Below are 14,720 nucleotides of genomic sequence, written 5' to 3'. Positions count from 1 at the left end.
CTACACTGCCGGTGACAGATCCTGTGCTTTTCCTCGTTGGATTTTATAAATGGATCATGCAGCACAGAAGGAGGCCATTCGGCCCATCGTGCTTGTGCTGGCTCTTTGAAAGAGCTATCTAATTAGTTCCCATATGGCCCTGCAAATGACAGTTAGCTGACGGCAGAGAGAGATCTTAGGGGCAGAGAAAGTGACCTGTTGGGCCAAATGGTCTGTTTCTGTGCTTGGTGTAATGTGACAATGTAAATTGTGCTCTGTTCTGAAATAAAGGCTTGCATTCATATAGCGCCTTTCATAACCTCAGGTCATCCCAAAGTGCTTTATAGCCAATGAAGTATGGATGGCCGGCCTTGATGGACAAGGCGTTCTCATCCTGAAATACCTTACGACGTCAAGCAGAGGGGAAACCTGCTCTCAGGACTCCTCTGATACCACTCCTGAACCTCTGGTTAACAAAGGACTGACGCTGACTGTCTCTCATACTTTCACCTCTACAAAAGCCCTCAATGTCAGTCACTCAGCACCTCCTCTCTGGCTACTGCCTCTCCAAGCAGACGGAAACATCTGCTGCCCGTGAGGGTGCCGATTGAACCAGCTTTGGCAATGGTCTCGCTCCTGCTCCCAGGAGAGGGAGGGCACAAGTATGTAATATGTCTACAATTCAGCGCTGACTGGCACTCTCACGCTTCTGACAGAGCAGCGGACACTTCACTTTGCACCAATTCATCCTTACCTGATCTGGGAGTGACTGACATTGAGTTTGAGTTCCACTCTAAGAGTAAGAGCTATAATCTAAGCTGGCACTTCAAAGCAGTCCAGAGAGAGAGTTGCATTCCCAGACGGGCTAACCCTTGGATGAGATGATACATCGGGGCTCCTTCTGACTGTTGAGGTGGATGTCCAATTCTGGGCAGGACACTTTGGAAAGGACATGAGGCTTTGGAGAGGGTTGGTTAGAAAAGATTGATTTGAATGGTTCCAGGGATGAGGGATTGCAGTTACATGGAGAGACTTGAGAAGTTGGAGTTGCGTTTCTTAGAGCAGAAAGGGCTGAGAGGAGATTTGATAGAGATGTTTAAAATCATGAAGGGTTTAGATATAGTAAACAAAGAGAAAGTGTTCCCAATGGCTGAAGGGTCGATAAGCAGTGATTGGCAAGGGAACTAGAGGTGACATGAGGAAAAATGTTTTAACGTAACAAGTGATTAGGATTTGGAAAGCACTGCCAGATAGGATGGTGGAAACAGATTTAATCGTCGCCTTCAAAAGGGAATTGGATAAATGTTTGAAGGAGAAAAAATTGCAGGGACGTGGTGAAGGAGCGGGGAGTAGAATGCTCTGTGAAAGAATCAGCATAGACTTGACGGGCTGAATGGCCTCCTTCTGTGTTCTGCTATTCTATGATTCTATAAAGGCAGTATTCCAAAAGCACTGACTTCTCAGTAACCTGGCCAACATTCCTCCCTTCCAAGGCCACCAATCACAAATTATCTAATCGTTCATCTCATTGGCTCGGTGTCCATTTATATCTGATGACATTCCTGTGAAACACCTTGGGACGTTTCACTATATTAAAAGGACTATATAAATGCAAGTTGTTGTTGTTGCTGCTTGTGGGGTCTTGCTGTACACAATACGGATGCCACATTTGTCTTTGTAACAACATATTGCCACACCCCACAGCACGTGGAGTTTTCCGGGAGATATTTCTGACATAAAGCACTGTATAAATGCCCCTTAGCTTTCAAATGTTGGTAAAAGTTCCATTCCCCATAATTACAGACATATGAACAATCATGGACTGGAAAACATTCTCTGCTCCGTTCAGCCAGTCCCACACTATTGATAATAGCTTTTGGTATCACAATATATACACACCCACTGCACCCACAAGCTATGTGATCTCCTGGGAGAGGCAAAAAGCCAGATACAAATCCCCAGTCCAATTTGCGGGTGGGGGTAATATGGGAAAGTCCTCTCCAATCCCCACCAAACCCCATGTTTTTTTTTAGAGATACAGCACTGAAACAGGCCCTTCGGCCCACCGAGTCTGTGCCGACCATCAACCACCCATTTATACTAATCCTACACTAATCCCATATTCCTACCACATCCCCACCTGTCCCTATATTTCCCTACCACCTACCTATACTAGGGGAAATTGCTAATGGCCAATTAACCTATCAACCTGCAAGTCTTTGGCATGTGGGAGGAAACCGGAGCACCCGGAGGAAACCCACGCAGACACAGGGAGAACTTGCAAACTCCACACAGGCAGTACCCAGAATTGAACCCGGGTTGCTGGAGCTGTGAGGCTGCGGTGCTAACCACTGCGTCACTGTGCCGCCCCGATCACTGGTGATCGAAACGAGATCATCACTCTGGCCCTGATAATTATACGCAGTATTTTGCTATTTTAAGCAGTGATCTCTGTCATTACCAACATCAACACGTATTTATATCGCTCCTTTAATACATTAAAATGTCCGATGGCACTTCACAGGAGCATTATCAAACAAAATTCGACACCAAGCCACATAAGGCGATATTAGGAAAGAAAGAGGTAGGTTTTTGACGTGTCTTAAAGGAGGAAAGAGAGATGGAGAGGTGGAGAGGTTTAGGGAGGGAATTCCAGAGCTTAGCGCCAAGGCAAATGAAAGCACAGCCGCCGTTAGTGGAGCGATTAAAATCGGGGATATGCAAGAGGCCAGAATTGGATGAGTGCAGATATCTTGGGAGGATTGTAGGGCTGCAGGAGGTTACAGAGGTAGAGAGGGGCGAGGACATGGAAGCATTTGTAAATAAGGAAGAGAATTTTAAAATTGAGGTGTTACTTAACTGGAAGCCGACGTGGGTCAGCGAGCACAAGGGTGATGTGTGATCAGGACTTAGTGCGTTGGGACATGGACAGCAGAACTTTGGATGACCTCAAGTTTATGGAGGGTGGAAGATGGGAGAGCAGCCAGGAGAGCATTGGAATAGTCACGTCTAGAGGCAACAAATGCACGGACAGGGGAAAAAAAAATAAGACCTTTATAAGGCTACATCTCAAAAAAAAACGAGCGGATACAACAGATGCTGCAGATGGTTCAGTGTGTCTCCTGGTGTTTAACCCTGAAGGCAAAACCTGCAGGACTTTCTGTACTGGCACCAGTACAAAGATAAACAGAGAGAGGAGAGATCTATTTAGTGATGACTGACCTTTTTCTGAGATCAGCCCCAGTGTGGTATAGACTGCAAATCTGGGACAAGAGTGAAAAATCATTCTCGGAAAGATGAGGCACATTAACGACCCAAACGATCACAGGACTATTAACAAACTCATGCCTTCCCTTTCCCCCACCTCTTTTTCAAAAGCTCTCACGTGGAAGAGCAAGATCCCGAGTCATTTTCATTTTGCAGAGAATTTGGCAGGAATACAGGCATGCTGGCATCTGCCAGGATTCAAATTGACAGCCCGAGAGGTGTGAAGCAAGTAAAGGATCCCACCTGTTCTGACACGCTCCTGCGAAATTCCTAAAATAAAACTCTTCGCGCTCTTTGCACGGTCCGAGGGGAGCAACGAGTTGCTCCGAAGGACCGATCGATTGGATTGGGGGTCCCTGTTCACGTTTCCCTGATTTCAGACTGGGAGCTCGGGACGGGTGGCAGGGAAGGGAAGAAAAATGGAAAAAGCATTACCCATGTCACCCCCACTGGCCAGGGCAAAATGTGGGTTACTAGTGGCAAGGACAAATGCCCGTGAGCTGTGGAGCAATTCAGGAGATCAGGCACAGAGAATTAATACTGAAAACTGTCCTAACTGGCTTTATGAGCACTGCATATTTGGACTTCCTAAAGCAATTATACAATCAGTTCTGAGATCTATTCAATTGCTATTGAGGAAATGGCCTCCTTTTCGACTTTTTAATCACTTCTCAGTGAAACACGAACAGTGATTTTCTATTTTACAATTTCCAGCCTGCCATTTAATTTCAATGGAAGACTGTTTGAAAGCTGGACTCTGTCACATGGGCTATAACTCATGGTTAACCTGATGTTGCTGAAGGCACAGATGCTCCTGCTCCCAAAGGGCCGAGATTCAGAATATTCGGACTTCAAACTGCCTCCAGGAATACTGGCTATATATATTGGATCTCAAAGTTCAGCAGGATTCCAGTTTCCTGGATTCAGCCATGATCAGTGAGGCTGACTGTTGGCCAAAATGGACTGAAATACTGTTCCTTGGGATGTCCTGTAACTATTTTTAGGAATGTAGGAACAGGAGGAGGCCATTCAGCCCCTTGAGGCTGTTCCACCCATTCAACGAGATCATGGTTGATCTGCGCCTTAATTCCATCCACCCACCTTGGCTCCGTATCCTTTTACATCCTTGTCTAGCAGAAATCTATCGATCTCAGACTTAAAATTATTAATTGAGCTAGCATTCACTGCTTTTTGTGGGAGACAATTACACACTCCTACCACTCTGCATGGAGAAGTGCTTCTTAACTAATCCCCTGAATGGTCTGGCGCTGATTTTTAAGGTGTTGTCCCCTTGTCCTAGACTCCCCAAACCAGTGAGGAAAAAAATTCTATCTACCCTATCAATTACTTTCAAAATTCTATAAAAAAGCAATCAAATCACCCCTGAACTTTGTATATTTTATATATAGATATCTATATACATAGATATATTTTTAAAAATATATAAAAATATACATAAAAACGTAGTTTATGTAACCAGTACATGGAACCCAATGCCTAACTGGATACCCAATAGACAAAACTCAACACAATTTTTATATTTGATGAGGTTTGCAGAGACCTGAAAATCAAAGGATAGTTCAGCGAGCATCTTAATTTCTACACTACCAGGTTAATGGCTGCAATCCCACATTTCAAACGACAGTTGTCGTAGTGCTGTTTGTACCTCCATGATCTTGGGGGATCCTTGCCGCCCAAGTGTTCCGAGAATCAGGCCCCACATCTTTGCCTTTGCAGCCGTCCCAATTGCGTCCTTTCTGATTGCCTGCATCACCTCGTGATCGTAGAACTCACGGGAGAGGACTTTGCTGTAAGGATCGTACCTGCAACATCAGAGAACATGTTAATGAGGAAGTGAAAGAGCCAAAAGGGTCCACTTCAGTGGCCTGGTCTTTGAGCTTTCAATGACACAATACTCTGCTATTCTCCATTCCTTATCTCAGAGTGAAGAAAGAACTTGGATTTATGTAGCGGCTCCAGGACATCCCAAATCACTTTACAGGAAATGAAGTACTTCTGAGGAGTAGTCATTGTCATCACGTAGGAATTGTAGCATTCAATTTGCAGACAGCAAGCTCCCACAATCGTAATGACCAGATAATCAGTTTTAATAATGTTGATTGAGGGATAAATATTGGCCAGGAGAGCTCCCCTGCTCTTCTTCGAATAGTGCCATGGGATCTTTTACGTCCATTTGAGAGGGCAGATGTGGCCTCGGTTTAACGACTCATCCAAAAGGAGACACCTCCAACACTGTAGCACTCCCTCAGTACTTACCAGGTCTGGACCTAGAGTGACCATGGACGTCCAATCTCTCTACACCTCCATTCCCCACCAGGATGGTCTGAGGGCTCTCCGTTCCTTCGTTGAACAGAGGTCCAACCAGTTTCCATCCACGCCTGCCCTCCTCCACCTGACTGAACTTTGTTCTCTCATTGAACAACTTCTGCTTTAACTCATCTCACTTCCTCCAAATAAAAGGTGTTGCTACAGGCACCCGTATGAGGCCTAGCTATGTCTACCCTTTTTGCGGGATTTGCGGAACATTTCTTTTTCCAGTCCTATTCAGGCTCCCGCCCCCACCTCTTTTCCCCGTACATTGATGACTCTATTGCTGCTGTTTCCTGCTCTCGCCCTGAACTGGAAAACTTCATCAACTTTGCTTCCAACTTCCACCCTGCCCTCATCTTCACACAGTTCATCTCTGACTTTTCCCTTTCCTTCCTCGACTTCTCTGTCTCCATCTCCAGGGATAGGCTGTCAACAAATATTAATTATAAGCCCACTGACTCCCACAGCCACCACGACTACAAATCCTCACACCTTGCCTCCTGTAAGAATTCCATTCCATTCTCCCAGTTTTTAGATTAGATTAGATTAGAGATACAGCACTGAAACAGGCCCTTCGGCCCACCGAGTCTATGCCGACCATCAACCACCCATTTATACTAATCCTACACTAATCCCATATTCCTACCAAACATCCCCACCTGTCCCTATATTTCCCTACCACCTACCTATACTAGTGACAATTTATAATGGCCAATTTACCTACCAACCTGCAAGTCTTTTGGCTTGTGGGAGGAAACCGGAGCACCCGGAGGAAACCCACGCAGACACAGGGAGAACTTGCAAACTCCACACAGGCAGTACCCAGAATCGAACCCGGGTCCCTGGAGCTGTGAGGCTGCGGTGCTAACCACTGCGCCACTGTGCCGTTTCTCCGTCATATCTGCTCTGATGATGCAACTTATCACACCAGTGCTTCTGATATGTCTTTTTTTCCTCAACCGAGGATTCCCCCCACTGTGGTTGACAGGGCCTTGACCGTGTCTGACCCATTTCCCGTACCTCTACCCTCACCCCTTCCCCACCCTCCCAGAACCGCGATAGGGTTACCCTCGTCTTCACTTTCACTCCACCAGCCTCCATATTCAACAGATCATCCTCCGCCATTTCTGCCACCTCCAGCGTGATGCCACCACCAAACACATCTTCCCCTCCCCTCTCCTGTCAGCAATCTGAAGTGACCGTTCCCTCCGCGACACCCTGGTCCATTCCTCAATCACCCCCTCCACTTCTCCACAGCACCTTCCCATGCAATTGCAGGACATGCCACACCTGCCCTTTTACCTCCTTCCTCTTCACTGTACAAGGCCCCAAACACTCCTTCCAGGTGAAGCAGGGATTTACTTTTACTTCCTTCAATTTAGTATACTGTATTCACTGCTCACAATGCGGGCGCCGCTGCACTGGGGAGACCAATCGCAGCTCGGGTGACTACTTTACAGAACGCCTCTGTTCAGTCTGCAAGCATGACCCCGAGCTTCCGGTGGCCTGCCATTTTAATTCTCCACCTTGCTCTCGTACTGACCTCTCTGTTCACCTACTGCCGTCCAATGAAGCCCATTGCAAGCTCGAGGAACAGCATCTCATCTTTCGATTAGGCATTTTACAGCCTTCCAGACTCAACACTGAGTTAAAAAATTTCAGATTGTAACCTCTGCCGAGATTTTGTTTTCTTTGCACGTTTCTGTCTTAATCTTGTTTTTCTCCTGTTTTGTTTTCGGACGGCAGCTGTTTAGTGTTCTGCCATTCACACCTCCTCTGCACACATCATTTGTCTCATTACTTGTCCCATTGTTACCCCTTTTGGCTCTGTCCCACCAACTCTTTTGTTATTTAATGTCTCCCCTATCACAGACCTTCCCTTTTGTTCTTTTTCCACCCTCCCACATTTGACCCACTTAAAACCTATTACATTCTAACTTTTCCCAGTTCTGAAGAAGGGTCATCGACTTGAAACGTTAACTCTGTTTTTCTCTCTCTCTACAGATGCTGCCAGACCTGGTGAGTATTTCCAGCATGTTTCTATTTGGACAATAAAATGCTGGCTTTGCCAACGGTTCTCACATCTTAGAATGAGTTTTAGGAAAACCCTGCATTGGGCAGTATGGCTGACGACCAGTTGCCCTGTCCTGTGAGGCGATGTGCCAGGCTTCCACTCAGCACAGGAAGATCCTACCATGCAACACGGGATAAGAGAGGGCTGGGAATGTGTTATAGGTGTATTGGTGGATTCCACAGAGAGATTACAACAACAACGGTTTGTATTTACATAGCTCCTTTAATGTAGTATGATGTCCCAAGGCGCTTCACAGAAGCGATCAAACAAAATTTGACATCGAGCCACATAAGGAGATATTTGGACAGCTAACCAAAATCTTAGTCAAAGAGGTAGGTTTTAAAGAGTCTTAAAGGATGAGAGCGAGATAGAGAGACAGAGAGTTAGGGACGTTATTCCAGAGCTTAGGACCAGGCAGCTCAAGGAACAGCCTCCAATGGTGGAACGATGTAAATCAGGGATGCAAAAGAGGCCAGAATTGGAGAAGCGCAGAAATCTCAGAGGATTGTGGGGCTGGAGGAGATTACAGAGATAGGGAGGCACGAAGCCACAGAGGGATTTGAAAACAAGGATGAGAATTTTATTTATTTTTTTATTTAGCGATACAGCACTGAAACAGGCCCTTCGGCCCACCGAGTCTGTGCCGACCAAGAACCACCCATTTATACTAACCCTACAGTAATCCCATATTCCCTACCACCTACCTACACTAGGGGCGATTTACAAAGGCCAATTTACCTATCACCTGCAAGTCTTTGGCGGTGGGAGGAAACCGGAGCACCCGGCGAAAACCCACGCAGACACAGGGAGAACTTGCAAACTCCACACAGGCAGTACCCAGAATTGAACCCGGGTCCCTGGAGCTGTGAGGCTGCGGTGCTAACCACTGCGCCACTGTGCCGACAAGTTGCCGGACCGGGAACCAGTGTAGATCAGTGAACACAGAGGTGATGGGCAAACAGGACTTAGTGAGGCAGGATACGGGTAGCAAAGTTTTAGATGTTTATTTAGGATATAGGGCAGAAGGCTGGCTAAGAGAGGTTTTAATCTGATTGAGGGAATGTCACAAACCATTGAGACAGAAGGTCGAGGGGTTTATAACCAGCAGCTGCCTCCTCAAATGGAGATCATATCACAGTTTTGTGTTGATTGTTGTGCAGCTGAGTGGGATCTTTCCCCCCAGTTTCCAGCCTTCTTCTCTTAGCCAGCTGTGGTGAGGGGAACTTGCAGGTAGTGGTGTTCCCGTGCACCTGCTGTCCTTATCCTTCTAGGTGGAAGAGGCTGCGGGGTTTGGAAGGTGCTGTCGAAGGAGCTTTGGTGAGTTGCTGCAGTGCATCATGTTTATGTTGCACACTGCTGCCACTGTGCAGTGATGGTGGATGGAGTGAATGTTGAAGGTGGGGAATGGGGTGCTGATAAAGCAGGCAAGTGGAGATTATTCCATCGCACTCCCGACTTGTGCCTTGTAGATAGTGGACTGGCTTTGGGGAGTCAGGAGGTGAGTTACTTGCTGCAGGATTCCTAGCCTCTGATCTGCTCTTGTAGCCACGGTATTTATGTAGCTGTTCCAGTTCAGTTTCTGGTCAATGGTATATACAAGAGTGTTTTATCTCCATAATACATACTGTTGCCGCTTGCCAGACATGGTTCAGTGGTACTGAGGGAGGGCTGCACTGTCAGAGGTGCTGCCTTTTGGATGAGATGTTAAACCGAGGCCCCACCTGCCCTCTCAGGTGGACACAAAAGATCAACCAGCACTATTTTGAAGAAGAGCAGGGAAGTTCATCCCTATGTCCTGGGCCAATATTTATCCCTCAACCAAAACCTTATACAAATGATCTGGTCATTTATTTCATTGCTGTTTGTGGGATCTTGCTGTGTAAAATTGGCTGCCACATTTTCTACAATAGAGACTACACTTCAAAAGTACTTAATGAAAGATTAAGCTCCTGCCCGCTGCTGTGAGCAACCCGAGAGAAAATATCATGGGGATGTAAAAATTGTGTTCTTTTTCTCACTCTGTATGCATGATTTAGTTTATTAGTTTTGAAAATATTATAGATGAGGGATCTAGGCTGTGACACCAGGTTGGAGGTGAAAGATCATGTGACAGAATCTCCAGGAATATGTCAAACTAAAGTTGGCAACACACACACACACACACACACACACAGACACACACACACACACACACACACTGCAAACAGAGAAAATGCTATAATGTTAATTCCCAGCTGAGCACTTTCACTGACAGTGATGATAACAGTGTAGATAATATCCAAAGGCCAATTCACTCCCTATTATCTCAGCTAGCTTTTTACACGGATTAGAGGAAGCTCAGATTTATTTTTAACTTTTAGAAATCCAAAAGGAATTTTCTTATCTTTCACCTCACACCCTCAAACAGCCTCAGATTTATGGAATAAACACCCAGCTTAACACTCTGCTTGTGAACAGCTTTACCGTACAGTTACATTGTAAGATTGCACTGCGGGGAAATGCGGGAGTGTTGTGAATCGGGAGTGCTGTGAATCGGGAGTGTTGTGAATCGGGAGTGTTGTGAATCGGGAGTGCTAACTTTCTGCACCCAGTCTACCTGCCAGAACAAATCACCCAGGAAATTCCAGAGCACTGCAAAAAATTAGCCCTCCTGACCTCAGTATCCAGCTCTCCAATCCGTGCTCCCGCTGAAGGAGGCTCTGTGCTGGGAGCAGGGGCTTGAAAAATTTGCCCTTACATTTCTGTGCAGCTAATGGAGAGAGAGTCAGGCTGTTTGCCTCCCTCTCCCTCTGCCACGCTCCACTGTGTAGGCAACCTCAGCTGCCTCATCCTGATGCCATCACAGATGATGGGGAAAAGACCGTGACCCATCTCCTCTGGAATGTATCTTTAGAAAAGGTCTGGAAATAGATGTCGAGGTTCAACATGAGCAGCTCAGTAACACAGGACTGTGTGCTCTATGGGCTGCTCCCAGGGATGCATACCGAGATAAACATCAACTGCTGTTGGACGACCATTAGCTAGGTCAAAGACGCTCTTTGGTCTTCCCTAAACTTGCTGGTCTTCCAGTGCAAGGAGCTGTCCACAATCAAGTTGCAGACTGGCACAATCCAAAGCTCAGGACTACGTGCTGAGGGATGCATTAAAGTCTGGGGCAGCTACTGCAAAGGTTCAATGGGGAAAGACCACAGTCTGAGACCCTCCCACCATAGTATGCTGAGGATCTGGAAACATTGTTAAACCCCTCGGGCTGTATGCGCCAGAGAATGTTTGACATGAAATGTAAATGTACATTGTAAATATAACCTGCAATTGTAAGTGTTGTGAGGTACCTCAGAGTGCCACGTACTGTACTGAAAGAAATTGATCTGTATTGCACTTTATGCAATGTCAAAGTTGAACTGTTATGTAATGTACTTTTACAATTTTTATGAATAAACTATATTTTTTGAAAAAAATCCTGATGCCATCACATTATATCTGTGTAAATATGGGCAGCCAGCATTTGAATATTGGCGATTTCCAATAGCAGACAACAACTTGCATCTATATAGCTCCTTCAACATTGTAAAATGCCCCAAGACGCTTCACAGGAGCATTACCAAACAAAACTTGACACTGGGCCACATAAGGAGACATTAGTTCAAAGAGGTGGATTTTAAGGAGCGTCTTAAAGGAGGAGAGAGAGGCAGAGAAGTTTATGGAGGGAATTCCAGAGTTTAGGGCCTGGGTAGCCGAACAGGGAGTGCTGGACTGTCGGAAGTGCCATCTTTTGGATGTGATGTTAAACCAAGTCCCCATCTGTCTGCTTGGGTGGATGTAAAAGATCCCACGGCAATATTTATCCCTCAATCAACACCACAAAAACAGATTATCTGGCCATTATCACATTGCTGTTTGTGGGAGCTTGCTGTGTGTAAATTGGCTGCCACGTTTCCGAAATGACAACAGTAGCAAAAGTACTCCATTGGCTGTAAAACACTTTGAGACGTCCGGTGTTCATAAAAAGCGCTATATAAATGTAAGTCTTTCTTTTTCCTTTTCAAAGGCATAGCTGCCAATGGTGAAGCAACTAAACAGAAAGAACTTAAACGACTCCTCTTGTTTAGAGATATTTTTTGACCATTTTCCCACAGAATTGATTTGGACAAGAGTGTTCAGTTTGAAGCAAAGTGAATCTGCACAGGTTTAAAAAAAGGCTTAAGGCAGGAGGCATTTGGAAGTTTGTGTATTGAACCCAAAACATTGAAACTGCTATTAATGATGATCTGGAACAACAGGGGCAGCCGTTCTCTGAGGGGATCCCAGCAGATGTTGAACTTATATAAGGCGCAAGTTCGGCCTCAGCTGGAGTATTGCGTCCAGTTCTGGGCACCGCACTTTAGGAAAGACGTGAGGGCATTGGAGAGAGTAGAGAAAAGATTCACAAGAATGGTTCCAGGGATGAGGAATTTCAGTTATGAAGATAGATTGGAGAAGTTTGGACTGTTTTCCTTGGAGAAAAGAAGGCTAAGAGGTGATTTGATAGAGGTATTCAAAATCATGAGGGGTCTGGACAGAATAGATAGAGAAAAACTGATCACACTCGTGAAAGCATCGAGAACGAGAGGGCACAGACTTAAAGTAATTGGCAAAAGAAGCAATAGTGACATGAAGAAAAACTTTTTCACGCAGTGAAAAGGTCTGGAATGCGCTGCCTGAGAAGGTGGTGGAGGCAGGTTCAACTGAAGCATTCAAAAGGGAATTAGACTGTTATATGGAAAGGAAGAGTGTGCAGGGTTACGGGGAGAAGGCAGGGGCATGGAACTGAGGGAGTTGCTCTTTCAGAGAGTCAGTGTGGACACGATGGGCCGAATGGCCTCCTTCTGTGCTGAAACGATTCTGAGATTCTTACACCACAGCAAGGGGTTGGAAGAATCTCTTAATTGAGCTTCAAAGGCAGATGGGCACAATTGCAGACTTGATTAACATTGGCCAACCCCTAAAAAGAGGAGGAGGTCGGGAATCACGCCCCAATTCCCCGTGGAGACAGGGATAAAGGAGAACAAGGTTTCACTTATGGTCTATCAGATTTTTTTAAAGAGAAAGCTTTAGCTGAGACTAATTTTTAACTCACTCAAAACCCATTCACTTAGAGTCAAAATAGGGCCCAAGAGGTTAGAAATGTGACAAAGAATTTTCTTGTTTAAGTCAAGCAGGGCAGCTCACTGATGTGGGGGAAGAGTGGCCTGCTCTTTAGGTTGTACTATTACACAGATATAAGTTGTATTAATTCCTGGGGGCCAGTAATAGTGACATTTTGGTGGCAGCAACGCTTCTATGGTTATCTCATGACAGACAGAGCTATGGGTTCAAGTCTCATTCCAGGCACTTCAGCCCATAATCCAGGTTGACATTACCCAGTAGAGTACTGAGGGAGTGCTGCACTGTTGGAGGTGCTGTCTTTAGCATGAGACGTAAAACAGATGCCCCGCCTGCCCTCTCAGGTGGATGTAAAAGTTCCCACGGTACTATTTCGAAGAACAGCAGGGGAGTGGTTCCCCAAGTTCCCGGTATCCTGACCACCATTTATCCATCAAACAACATCAACAAAAACAATTAGCTGGTCATTCTCGTGTTGCTGTTTGTGGGATCTTGCTGTGTGCAAATTTCTTTCTGCACGGTGATGGATAAGTTTGCAGTCTGATCACTGCGCAGTGACTCCCTGCTGGAAAAGAGGATGTGCTGAGAGCAGCAGAATCTTGTGGTGAGTAACCCACCTCCTGTTTCCTCAAAGCCTGCCCACCATCTACAAGGCACAAGTCAGGGGTGTGATGGAATACTCTCCACTTGCCTGGATGAATGAATGCACCTCCAACAACACTCAAGAAGCTCAACACCATCCAGGACAAAGCAGCCCGCTTGACTGCCACCCCACTCACTACCTTCAGCATTCACTCCCTCCACCAGCGATGCACAGTGGCAGCAGTGTGTACCATCTACGACATGTGCTGCAGCAACTCACCAAGCCTCCTTCGACAGCACCTTCCAAACCCGTGACCTCTACCAACTGGAAAGACATGAGCAGCAGATGCATGGGAACACCACCACCTGCAAGTTCCCCTCCAAGGCACACACCATCCTGACTTGGAACTATATCAACGTTCCTTCACTGTCGCTGGGTCAAAATCCTGGAACTCCCTCCCTAACAGCACTGTGGGTGTACCTAACCCACATGGACTGATGTGGTTCAAGAAGGCAGCTCACCACCACCTTCTCAAGGGCAATTAGGGATGGGCAATAAATGCTGGCTTTGCCAGCGACGCCCACATCCCATGAGGGAATTTTTTAAAATGCCTCCTGTGACCGAACAGCCATCTGAAACTTCACACCTAAGGAGCAAGAGCGAGCTCAGCTGTGATTTCCCCCACTGTCCCACTAGCCCTGTTGCCATTATCCAGACTTACATGTGAAGAGTAGCCAAAGACTGGATGACAGCTGGACTGCATCAAACTGCCATTCAGAATCAGTAGGAGAGAAAGAATGTTTTAACAAAGATTTAAGTCAATGCCGTTTTAAAAAATATTTTGCTAAATGGCCAAAGAAACATGATGTTTACAGCTGTCAAGACTGCCCTACCTCATTAAGCAGAAAGTAACACTTCAGTAATAGGCCCAATGCATTAAAATTAGCGGTGCAGCAAGAGCTGCACAGATCCCCCGAGAGGACACATATCCTGTCTTTCCATTTCATGCTCACAACTTTGATATCACTAAAAGCTATTAATGGGCTGTTAATAGGTCTTCAGGACACAGCCGCTTGCTCAGTCGCGCTCTCTCTTTTTCTCCTATCTCAATCTCTCCCTTTCACGTTTTGTCTCACTCAGTCTCACCATCTCTCTTGCTCTCTTTAGTCTCTATTTCTCTCTCCTGACCTCATTCTCCATCTCTCCCAGTCTCTCTACGTCTGTCACTCAATCTCTCTCCCACTGCCTATTTTTCTCCCTCTATTTCAATCTTCCCCTCTTTCATGCTTTGTCTTTCTCAGTCTCTGTATTTCTTTCTCTGTTTCTCTCCTTACATCAGTCTCT

General features: G+C 46.0%; 1 protein-coding gene across 1 annotated transcript in view; it reads right to left on the bottom strand.

Moving 5' to 3' along the window:
* LOC137346802 (2-(3-amino-3-carboxypropyl)histidine synthase subunit 1-like) overlaps positions 1-14,720 on the bottom strand; it is a 252,585-nt gene that overhangs the window by 97,738 nt on the left and 140,127 nt on the right. Inside the window, exon 4 of the mRNA XM_068010675.1 lies at positions 4,913-5,069. Coding sequence (XP_067866776.1) covers positions 4,913-5,069 — 157 coding nt within the window. The remainder of the gene's footprint in view (positions 1-4,912; positions 5,070-14,720) is intronic.

This window comes from Heterodontus francisci, chromosome 30 (genome assembly GCF_036365525.1).
Source record: "Heterodontus francisci isolate sHetFra1 chromosome 30, sHetFra1.hap1, whole genome shotgun sequence".
NCBI lineage: Eukaryota > Metazoa > Chordata > Chondrichthyes > Heterodontiformes > Heterodontidae > Heterodontus > Heterodontus francisci.
Note: the sequence above shows the minus strand (reverse complement) of the source record. Positions and strands in the feature narration are given on the sequence as shown.